The sequence below is a fragment of the Hevea brasiliensis genome, chromosome 12 (assembly GCF_030052815.1).
Source record: "Hevea brasiliensis isolate MT/VB/25A 57/8 chromosome 12, ASM3005281v1, whole genome shotgun sequence".
In the NCBI taxonomy this organism is placed as follows: Eukaryota; Viridiplantae; Streptophyta; class Magnoliopsida; order Malpighiales; family Euphorbiaceae; genus Hevea; species Hevea brasiliensis.
Genome location: NC_079504.1, coordinates 20016634 through 20028821, shown reverse-complemented (window position 1 = coordinate 20028821; position 12188 = coordinate 20016634). Strand labels below are relative to the sequence as shown.

General features: G+C 32.1%; 1 protein-coding gene across 1 annotated transcript; it reads right to left on the bottom strand.

Moving 5' to 3' along the window:
• Positions 1-2096: 2096 nt before the first annotated feature.
• On the bottom strand, positions 2097-3760 carry LOC110642263 (spliceosome-associated protein 49). The gene is made up of 4 exons (XM_021794249.2): positions 3541-3760; positions 3174-3385; positions 2667-2844; positions 2097-2548 (listed from the first exon to the last, which is right to left on the bottom strand). The coding sequence occupies exons 1-4, from the start codon at positions 3758-3760 to the stop codon at positions 2379-2381; spliced, it is 780 nt and encodes a 259-aa protein (XP_021649941.2). The 3' UTR covers positions 2097-2378.
• Positions 3761-12188: the final 8428 nt, after the last annotated feature.

Here is a 12188-nt window from a genome sequence, read left to right as displayed (position 1 = left end):
ATGATAAATAACTATATTTTATAATTGCAATTTTTATTTTGATTATATCATAATTTAAAAAAATATATATATATTATTTTATATTGAGAGCATATTTTTATTGTCTAATATTCTAATTTTATTTCCACTACAAAATTTTTTTAAAACTTAAATTTAAAGTATAAATAACTTTTTTTAAATATAGTTTATATATTGATTGTATCATATTTTTAATTAATATATTAGCTATAGAATAATCATAAATAAAATAATTATATTTACAACATTATCAAATACAATAATTAATATAAATGTTTTTATAAATAAGCCAACTCACATGCCTAGTTAATAAGCCAACTCATGAGGCCATTTAATGAGTCAGCTCGCAAGCCTATTTAACAAGCTAACTCATGAGCCAACTAGTCGAGCTCAGGCAAAATAATGGTGAGCTCAAACTCTGCTCATTTATTAAACAATCCTAAAATTTGAGCTCGACTCATTTAAATAACGAGCCAAATCAAGCCAATCCTAGCTTTTATCAAACCAAGCATCAAGTAACTCATGAGCGTCTTGATTTGTTTACAACCCTACTAAGATATTTTTAAAATAAATATATAGTAAAAATTAAAATCATAAAATGCATTATATTAATTATTTTTAATATAATATAATAATAATTTTCACTCATATATATAATTTAATTAACAATAGTAACGATGCAATAAAATAAAGAATAAGTAATGAGGTTTTTTATATGTAATTCATATTATATTAATTAAATTTATAATACTGATATAATTTATTTTTATGAATTTTTTTATTCTTACTCCTCGCCTCGCTCAAGCGCTCGATTAGCGTGTAGACTCCAGGAACCATGGTGATGCATCCCACTTCGATCAGTAAAAGAGGTCTTGGGTGTTATATATATAGGTTTACACCCCTCCCTTATAAGCTGACTTTTAAGGTAGAGTTAGACAAGGACATATTATTTGGTATCAGAACCTCACTTTGTTTGGCCGATGGGTCATGATCTCAATTCTTTATACAAAAACATAGTCTAGCATGGTCGAGAATGATGCGTCCCACACTAGTTAACAACGGAGTCTTGACCGATATATATATATCGCTTTGCAACCTTCCCCTTACAAGCTAGCTTTTAAGGTGAAATTAGACAAGTTCATATCATTTGGTATCAGAATCTCACCATGTTTAGTCGATGGACCATGTTCCTGATTCTCTGTACGAGAACATACAATCTAAAAGGGTCGAGAATGATATATCCCACATCGGTTAGCAAGGAAAGTTTTGAGTGTTATACATATATATAGGTTTGTGACCCTCCCCTTGCAAGCTGACTTTTCAGATGGAATTAAGCAGGTTCATGTCACTTGTGGCCTTGGTGACCTAAAGCCTTTAATATCTATGCTTGACATATATGAAACTTTCAACTAAAGGGCTAAGGAGGTGAAGTTCAATAAATCATGTATAATAGCAAATACTCCTATTGGTACCTAAACCAGACTTTAAAACAATACGGGCAAAAATTGAAAATCGTATTGTAAACTAGAATCAAGTACTTTTAAACATCCTTTCAGTCTTCATTAATGATATGGGAAAATTTAGAATAGCTAAGCTATTGACAGAGAAGAAGAAGAAACAAATCCTACAATATACCTAAGGGTTTGGGTAGAGAATCATTATAACAAAATTTTTGTATAGGGATTTCATAGTTCAAGCCATTTAAGTTCAAAAAGTCAACAAAGAACCTAACAACCTGAGAAAGACTGATGCAGTCAGACAAATGATTGCACTTCTAAAAAATTTATACCTTTAAGAGTTCGAATTTTCCACAAGACTTTAAACTAGGTTGAGGACATGACAAGTACGAAACTTTCAACTAATGGGTTATGCAGGCGAAATTCAAGTTCAATAAATCATGTATGGCAAACCGTCCAATTGGCACCTCCACCAGTCTTCAAAACAATGGGGCAAGAAATTGAAAATAGAGAAAATAGAAAATATGTAACCGTAATAAAGTGTTTTCAATCACAACCCCCTCCCCTCTCTCTTTCTCTTCCCAAAGAAAAAGAAACAAATGCTACGATATAAACAAAAAGTTTGAGCAAAAAAAGTCAAGTACAAGAACTTTAGCATTGACATATCATAGTTCAAGCCATTTAAGTTCGAAAGCTCCCCAAGCTAACAATGACTACAACAATAAAGCAGAAACTACTGTCTAACTAGCAGATGCACTAGACAGTAAATATAGCATGAGCATCTCCATCTAAAGTTGCACATATTCACAGCTGCACCACTTAAGTTACCTGATCGACTGATTATACAAGGACGCAAGAATTCCTGAACCACAGGTGAGTTGAATCTAAAATAACTTAATACTATCAATAAGAGGGGTATGATGTATGGTTACTCGAATCATAGCGACGTGACCTAGAACGGCTAATGCTATCAAAAGTGGACCCAAAAACTCTCCGACCACTATTATAATTGATGCCATTGAATTGTGACCCATATCCATTATGATGGTGTGTTACACCAGGGGGAACTGGCACTGAATCAAAGAACAAATTTTTTTCAGGAGAAAAGAAACTAAATAAGTACCTTTAACATTTTCTTTGTCATATATAAATATGAAGAGGAAGGGAAAAGAGTGTGAAAAGACCCGATACCTTGGGAATAATTGGAAGGAGACGCTGAAACCCTGCATGTTGCAGACAACCTCATAGATTGATTAGAGATATCTACATTGTTCATTGGCACAGGGTATGGCCGTGGCCTGTTAGATGAATTTGTCGCAGACATGGATCCACTGGGAGGATTTTGAGATGGTTTGTCTTGCCCAGAAATCTGTTCAACAAAGCTTGTGTCAATAAGCAGACATCTTACGTGACACTGACCAAACAAGTTGACAATGCAGCAAAATCAAACATAACAAGAGTGTATTTGTAGCTTCTCCACTTTAATACGACTAATATAGCCAAAAATCTAAATGGAAAGAGTATGAAAGTTTATAAAAACTACTACAAGCTAAAAATATGAAATAAGAGAACTACAGAAACTTCAAACAGGCCTTTCCAACAAAATAATCTACCATAAAGTAACCATATCACATCCAAAGAAATTTTAATCGAAATTAATGAAATTGAGCTGAAAAGTCATGGTCATCAAATACACACCGCAAATTTCAAAGTCCGATTGTGGAGAATCACGAGGCCAGAGAAAAGCTTGACGGCATATTCTGCAATCTCCTCAGTTTCATATTCTGCAAATGCGTATCCTTTGGGTCTATCAGTTTCCTTGTCTCGAGGAACGTACAAATCCACCACCCGCCCAGCTTGGATTAGAATATCATACAAAACCCTATCGCTCACCCTCTCATCCAAATTACCTGCAAAAAGTTGCCGATCGACATCAAATCAGTAACCAAAATACTAAACAAAATCAACAAGAGCCACTGCCAAATTAGACTTTCCTCCCAACTATTTTCCTGCGAAACAAACAGATCGTATGGATTCCGTTACAAATTACACAAAGAAAACTCACCTACGTAAACGGTGGAACTAGTGTTTCCAGACATGGTCATTAAGCTTTGGTTCTGGCTCAGGCGAAACCACAGAAAACCTAGCTCAAAACGGCGTCGCAGAGAACGATCCTTCCCAGGAAAAAAGAGAGGTACAGAGAAAGATCGAAGAGATGGAAAACGTGATCGAGACAATCTGAGCCAAGGGCTTTTATGAGGAGTGCATTGGTAAAATAATAGCATTTGGAGGTTGGGCATGGGCTCACCGACTCTGAGTTGGAATCGGATTGGGTTCAATAGTCAACATGGCAAAGCTGTGACCTGTAGAATAATGACACGTCACAGAAATTTGGTACGACGAAAAGCAGAAAAGGCAACGGTGTTTCGCTTACCGCAGAATATGCTAAACCCACAGTAAAAAAAGTTAAAAAAAAAAGTTGTTTAGTTTACCTTTTGAACAAAGTCTACACACGTCATGAAAACCTAAACAGGTAAATTGACGTATTTAATAATTTTACCGGTCATGGTTTACATTAATTTTATTTTTAAAATAATTTTTTCAATTAATGATTAATTTTATTTTATTTTTTATTTAAATTATATTATTTTTTTATATAATTCTAAAATTAATATTATTTATTTTTTATTTTTTTCATTTATAATTTTTATAGCATTATAATTTTATTAAAATATTTTATATTAAAAACATAAAATATAAATTATTTATTTGTTATGAAAAAATATTTTTTTTGTCTAAAAACTTAAAATTATAAGATTTTTTTATCAACAATAATAATTATTTTATTATTTTATAACTATATTTTTTAAAATTATTTAATTGTTTTTTAAAGAATTTAATATTTTCTTATTTTAATAATAAAATAAATAATATGATATAATAAATCAATCATTATACTTTTTATTTTAATAATATAAGAAATAATATAATATATTAAATTAATAATTATATTTATTTTAATAATAATATAAATTATATGATATAGTTTTACTAAATACTTAATGTGAATTAACTATCTTCAGCTACCAGTTACCAATCAACAGTTATCAGCTACATCTAACAACTAAATTAAACATGCTCAAAATAGAGGACAGCTAGGCCTTACAGCGATCCAAGTTAAACCATGAATCGGCTTTGATCAAATCAACAGTTTGTGGAACTAGATCAAATTGAGACCCGCTAATATGATGATTGTTTCTATACTTTGAACTAAAATGGACAATTTAATTTGGAGATTTTGGTTGATTCAAACCAAAAATTTCTTTTAAAAAAAGGGGGCAAAATACACTTTAGTACTTGTACATTGATCTTTTTAGCATTAAAGATATGAATTTTGTTGCAATTAATAATAACTTTGACCCTGTTTGCACTGCAAAGACAAATTGCTTAAGGTTTTAAATGGCACTAACATAGCATGCTAATGTGACGCCATGTATAACTTGGCATTGATATGACATGCTGATATGACACCTATATATGATGTGATGCCGATGTGGCATACTTACATGACGCTATGTATGATGTGGTGTTGCTGTGGCATGCTGATGTCAATGTCACATCATCAATTTTTATGTCATCATTCATTTCATCATTTAAGTGCAAAAAGGTGAAAGTATATGTCATAAATTATTAAAATAAAAAAGTTAAAGTGCTAAACATTAAAAGCACTAAAATTTTGAAAATACACAAAAAAATAAAGAAAGAGAAAGAGAGTGTCACGACCTAATCCCATGAGCCAGACCGGCACTAGGACTTGGGTCGGCATAAAGCCCCTGAGACTCATAATAAACCTTACTGTTCCCAAATTCATAACCAAGGCCCAAAAACTGAGGCCCAGCATGTAAATAAAATAGAAATAAAATAAAATATTTTTATTCGGGTCAACCAAACTCGATAACCATAAAAAACTGAAGTCAGGGGAGCCCCGCTCAACCCTGATATCATCATTTACAAATTGTTTAAATATCATACAAATCTTCATATATTAACCTAAAGAATTTAAATTAATACAATTCCTAGCAGGGTCCATACTACTGCTAATACATGCGGAGCTCTAGATTTCAAATTTAGAAAATAATAAAATAATTAAATAACTGATGTTAAACCTGTGAGGAAGAAAGCAGGTTACTCTTAAAAAGAACTCCTCATATAGCTTGAAAAATAGGAAAAACAGGAGTAAGCGTTCAACTCATAGAGTAAGATATTTATTTTACATACAATATCTATAACTATGTAATTCTAATGCATTCCTGGAAATGAAATGCATTATCTTTATACAAATCATATTTGATCACTTCAAAGATAATCTGGAGTACTCATACACCCGTGTGTCACATCTATACTCACACATACATATATGGGGAGCTGATCCCCCTACCCAGCTCTCTTAATATAAGGCCTGCCAGCGAGATCAACTCGAGCTGGACTTCCGCTTAATAATCCATATGTGAGGGCCAGTGAAATCAACTCGAGCTGTGCCTACCCCGACTTACCATAAGAAGGATCGAGTCCCAGCGAGTCAAGCTTCAGCCGCGTCTACCCGTCCTACCAATATCCATATACTCTACGTACACACCAACTCACACACACAACTCTAGATTATCAAAACACAGCAATCAAAGTAATATCATCAAGTATAAATGCAAAACAGGGTATGCCTAATATTTAACTACATGAATATAAGTATAAGTGATGCATGAGCATGCCAGAAATATAATAATATTGAAATTATAAATAAAATAAATATCTACTCACAGAATAATCAGAAACTACTACAGTGGCTGAGGAGTGAAGGATGGTTGATCTTGATCACCTAGACAATTATATTATAAATCCATAAGTGCTAATCCAAATCAAGGATTTTAAAGAAATAAGGACACCCTAATTTTGTGCCAGAAATCTAGCAGAGTCTTCCTTGTACCTAAGACATACCAAACCTGCAAAGTAGTTCAAATAATAATCCTAAAATCACAAGTCTCACATTCACTTCTCAGCAATATCACATGGCCCCTCCTGGGCCCTCCAAATCAGTCAAAACTCACAATCTAGGAAAATTACATTTTAGTCATCGGGGCTAACTTTTTAGCAAAAACCACCTAAAAAACTTTTAAAAATTCTAAAATTTTGCCTCGTGGGTCCTTAGCAATATTACTAAGCTAATACAAAATGAATTATAATTTTCTAACCTGCCACGAATAATTTATAGATTTTTAATCTAATTCAGGCACTCAATAATTAAGAAAACTTGGGTTTGAGGTTTACCTACTCCAATTCTAATACATGGGACGCATCTAGGGTGTCTGAAAATGATGGGGTAGCATATAACCTCAACCCAGTTTGAAGTTTTTCCGGTAGCATGTCTGTCCGACCTGAAATTTACATACTCGAGCAACTATCGAATTTCTATGAAATAAGGATATCTATGCAAAGCCCACAATACTAGGGGTTAGAATAAAATTGTTACAAAATTAAATAAGCTCATTTGAAACTCAAAAAAATACTGCGAAGTCCGTGGGACCTACTGAAATTTTGGTGTTAAAAAAATTTTAAATTAGTGTCGTTGCGAAGCCCTCGACGAGTGAAGCATGTTGGTGATCTCATATTTTTGGTAGGATTTACGGTTTAAAAGAGATCTAGCCCATAAGTTAAAATAGGCTAAAACTTATGAAGCTTGCTTCGCACAAACTAGAAAATGATACCATGCAAACTTGGTATCTACACAATATCCATGAAGAGAGGAACATTTTGATACTAAAAATACTAAAAACAATAATCGAAGGAGAAAGTTATTACTAGAAAAGAGCAAAGGAAAAAAAAAAAAAAAAAGAGAGAGAGAGAGTGTGTGTGTGTGGGGGGGGGGGGGCACGCAGACAGCTTTAAAGCTGTCTCTTTATTATTATTATTATTATTATTATTATTATTATTAAACTTTCAAAATATTTAACATTAAAATACTATAACCCACAATATAATATAACTATCTTTATATATTTTTGTTTATATTTTTATTTTTATTTATTATCATTATTATTATTATTATTATTTTAATTGTCTTCCTTTATTTTAAATTCAATTCAAATAAATCTCATAATATTAATAACATGATATTTTCTTTTTATTTTATTTATAATTTAAAAATTCGGATTGTTACAAAGAGGGGGAGAGAGAGAGAGAGGGAGAGAGAAACAAAGTGACTCTCTTATGTCTCTCTGTTCATTTCTCCTTCTCCCTCTTTCTCTCATTGTTTTCCCTTTCTCTCTCTATCTCTCTTTTCCCTATGCCTCTCTCTCTCTTCCTATTTGTGTGTGTGTGTGTCTTTCTCTCTCGCTCTCTCTCTCTTCCCTAGTTCTCTCTCTCTCTTTCTTTATTTTTTACGTATGTCTAAAATTTTGCACTTTTAAATATACATAAAAAAAATAAGGAAAGAGATAGATGAGAGAGAGAGAGAGAGAGAGCTCTCTCTCTCTTCATGTCTTTCATTATCTCTCTCTTTCTTTATGCCTTTCCCTCCATCTATCTCTACCTATTCTCCGCATCTCTCTCTCTCTCTCTCTCTCTCTCTATCTCCTTATTTTGTTATGTAATTTCAAAATTTTCGCTCTTTTAGCATTGAGGGTTTTAACTTTATTTTTTTGCGCAATTTAAGGCATACACTTTTACTTTTTTTTTCCACTTTTATGTGACAAAATGATTGTTAGTATAAAAATTGATGACATGGTATTGACCTCTTTATGTCAAATATGTGCCATGTCATGCATGGGCACCACATCGACAAGTCACATTATCGCCACATCATATATGGTGTCACATCAGCATATCACGTCAACGTCATTTAACACCGTTAATAATTTATCCTTACGATATAAATAAAGCTAAAATTCCTCTCCTTAATTGCAATAAAATAAAGTAAATATCCTCAATGCTAAAAAGGCCAAAATATAGGGTACTAAAATTTATTTTATGATAAAAAAAAAAGACAAAAGAAGGGAGCACCGAGTGGCTCTTCCTTCCCTTACTAGACGTTTTTTGCAAGGTTTGCAAGGCCAATGGTCAAGTTTTTTTATGTTTTAATTTTTATTTAGTTTTAAATGGTATAAAAGGAAAGATCTATCTTTTAAGGGTGTGCAATAGATTGATTCGATTTTGAACCGAATCGAAATAATCAAAATTGAAATACAAAAATTTCAAGAGTTGAACCAAAGTACAGATAAAAACCAATTCTAATCAAACCAAAATAATTTGGCTTAGTTTAGGTCATTGGTTTTCATTCAGTCTCCAAATCAAAAATAAAGAATTTTATGCCGCCTTTGGATTTAATGAAAGTATGAAAGCAAGCATTACGAAGTGATTTCTTTCTTGCTAACACTTCCAAGAATAAATCGCAACCAAAAGGAATAAATTAATAGAAGTTTCAAAAATGATGCGTTCTATATCTCTTTCTTTTTAGCTCTGTAATGTCTAAATTGAGTTTTGTAGAGCACACATTTCAAAAATGACAATTTTGTCACATAGATTCTCAATTAGTATAGAGTAGTATAGATTCCACAATATGAATAATTAATAAAACAAATATCTCAAATTTTCAATTAGGCAAGAAACAAGAAAAACCTAGCAATATATAACTACCTCAATACAACAATCATCAAAATAAATATATCAATTATACTAATTTTTGAAACCCAATAGCAGATAGGAGGTAAATGTCAATAAGGAGCAAAAATAGCCATCACTTACTATGAGTACTTGCGTCGTTGAGGAGGGGCAAATCTGAGGAGTGAAGTGGCGAGGACTGAAGAGCCAAGGATGGAGAGATTTATAGCTAAGATAGATATCGAGACTTGAGACTAAGAGAATTGGTTTGGCTTTGGCTCTCTTGTAATGTGAGAATGAGGTTGAAAGTGAGGGAGGGAGAAGGGATTGAGGATTGAGTGAGGGAGTCGCAAGACTAAGAGTGAGAGAAAATGGAACTGAGAGAGAAAATAACAAATGGCCAAACGGGCATATAAGAGGTTGAAAACTTTGGTGGATTTGGTTTCTTCAAGTATTTTAGCAAAAAATCGAATCGAACTAAAAACTGAATTTATTTAAAATATTAAATCGAATCGAACTGTTTAGATCAAAAAACTAAACTAATTGAACCGAATTGACTTAATTTGATTCAGTTTTTCAATTCAAATCGAATACTGTATAGCTCTACTACCCTTTAAAATAATAAAAAAAAATTTTGAAGATATATTTTTTTAAAATCTAATTTTCCTATAAATAATGCTTTTTTTTTTCACCAAAATTCACTTGCCTCTCAACTTCAATTTTTTTTTTTTCTCAATTCTTCAATTTACATTATTTAATTCTTAACTCTTCAATTACTCACTAATACTTTTTTGAAAAAATTATAAAAAAAAAATGCTCTATAGTTACATGCATTTTCAAATAAGAGCTTAAGATTAAGTTTGTGATAAAGTGATACTTTATGGTTACGCGTCGTTAGCAAATAAAGGAGCTTGTACAAATAACATAAGAGAAATTGAATTAAACTAAAAAAAGTTCATATGGTCAAAAGAATAAAAGTCAATCAAGTGGCAATTTTGTAAATATAAGGTGATGGCAAAATTGTAATAACCTAACAAATTGGGGGTATTTACTAAACTAATTTCTTCTTCCTCCTTATCTAGTCTTTACTTAGGAGATACAGCTTTACCATTAGCAAAATGTTGCTTAGCGTTAGGGATGAGCATATTTCGGTTCAAACCGAAAAAAATTCAATCAGTTCGGTTCGGTTTTATATTATACAAATTTCAGTTCGGTTCGATTTTGAAGAGAAAAAAATCGGTTAAACCGAATAGAATCGAATAGTAATTTTATATATTCAAATTGAACTAAATCAAACCGAATTGATTTTTGAATTGATTTATTTTTGTGAAAAATTTATAAATTATATTTAATTATATATATATATATATATATATATATATATATATAAATTGTTTAATTTCATTGATTAAGTGTTATTAGGTTCAAACCAAAATTAAAATTAAACCAAATAACTTGAAAATCAAGTCTAAATTAAAAAATCAATCAAAAATCAAAACCAATCGGTTTGAACTGAACCGAAACGAAATAGAGCTGTTCGGTTCAATTCGGTTTTTCATCCATTTCGGTTTGGTTCTATTTCTAAAATATGTAATTCAGTTTTCATAATTTAATTATGTTCGATCTGGTTGGTTTTGAACTGAATGCTCACCCCTACCTAGCGTTAGGTTATGGTGCACTAGTGATTCTGGCTTCATCTCGTGGAGGAAAAGTAGACCTATGGCAATGTATGCAACAATTTGGAACCTCAATTGCCAAGGAAGAACTAAGGGGTCATCTAAGCTTCTATTAGCCATATATTCATAGACTAAAACCCCATACTCTGGGATGACGCCTAAGAGGTGTACCATGTTGCGATATTGTATTAAGCTAAGTGTTTTCTACCTACATATTCCGTTATATAATTAGCACTAAGCCAAACATACAATTGATTATTGGTCTTTCTTTTTTAATGTTTTGTTTATCCCATGGCTAGCTAATACAGAGTTTTTGCAACTCTCCACTTTAATTTATTTGGTCTTGCTGGGATAATGAGACCAAATCTTCTCACCTGGGCATAAAAGCCATCTTTTCTACTAGTTTTAATTTGAGAACTGACCTTTTGACTGATTCGTTATTTTTAACTAAATTGCTATTTTGCCTTACTCTTTTTGAAATTGCAACCTGCCTTGGGCGGCATTTGGATGTAACACTTGCACTTGTCCTTCTCTTTCTCTACAGCTAAAAGTGCAACTTCTTTAGCAATTTTGTCCTCTTACAGTCTCCATTCTTCCTCTTTTCTCTAGCGATGTCGCTCCATTCCTATACAAGTGTAACATTTACAATTGATAACCTTTCTCAGCAATTTTGGCCTCTTTCAATCTCCATTTTTCCTCCTTTCTCTACTGATGTAGCTCCATCGACTATATGAGTGTGACATTTACAATTGATAACTTCTTCTTCTTCTTCTAATCAGTACCTTTTGTTTTGCTATGAGAGTTTCTTTGCGTATAATACTTCACATGTCCATGGTGCTTCAGCTCTAGTTTTAGCTTTGTCATCTCAACTTCCATATCATCCTACATGTGTATTTGACATAAATATAAGCCAAATAAATTTCCATCATATGTGATTGAACTTTAGTGAAAATGAAATCATAAAGTTCTTGCACTATCATGCAAAAAACGATGAGAACTAATAGAGAAAAGAAAAGTCATTAAACTTCGGTATAGAACGAATTGATCCAAAGCTTGTCTCAGAGCTAATAGAAAGGTGTGCAGTTAGGCAGCATAATAGAGTGATGAGGGAAGTTGTTTTTTCTGAGTTTGTGAGTCATGTGGGGTGGGGGGAGGTAGCAGTGAGGGAAGCCATTTTGTTTGGGAGATGAATGCTTTTAGATTATTTTGAGACAAATTATTTTTTTTCCACGTCAGCATTTTTAAATGGTGTCTATGTAAATTCCTTCATTTGCCAAAGCCATGTAACTCTAAGGTAACATTTTATCACACAATTAACCTTAGACCTCTACCTAAAAAATGTGTGTGACCACATAACCTTTTTTTTTTTTTTGTAAATTTTCATTTT

Bases quoted from the DNA above. Each gene is read 5' to 3' on its own strand.
- LOC110642263 (XM_021794249.2), bottom strand. From the start codon at position 3,760: ATGCTATTATTTTACCAATGCACTCCTCATAAAAGCCCTTGGCTCAGA. The intron at 3,386-3,540 runs GTGAGTTTTCTT...AACTTTTTGCAG, and splicing joins TAGTTCCACCGTTTACGTAG to GTAATTTGGATGAGAGGGTG. The intron at 2,845-3,173 runs GTGTGTATTTGA...TTTGTTGAACAG, and splicing joins ATCGGACTTTGAAATTTGCG to ATTTCTGGGCAAGACAAACC.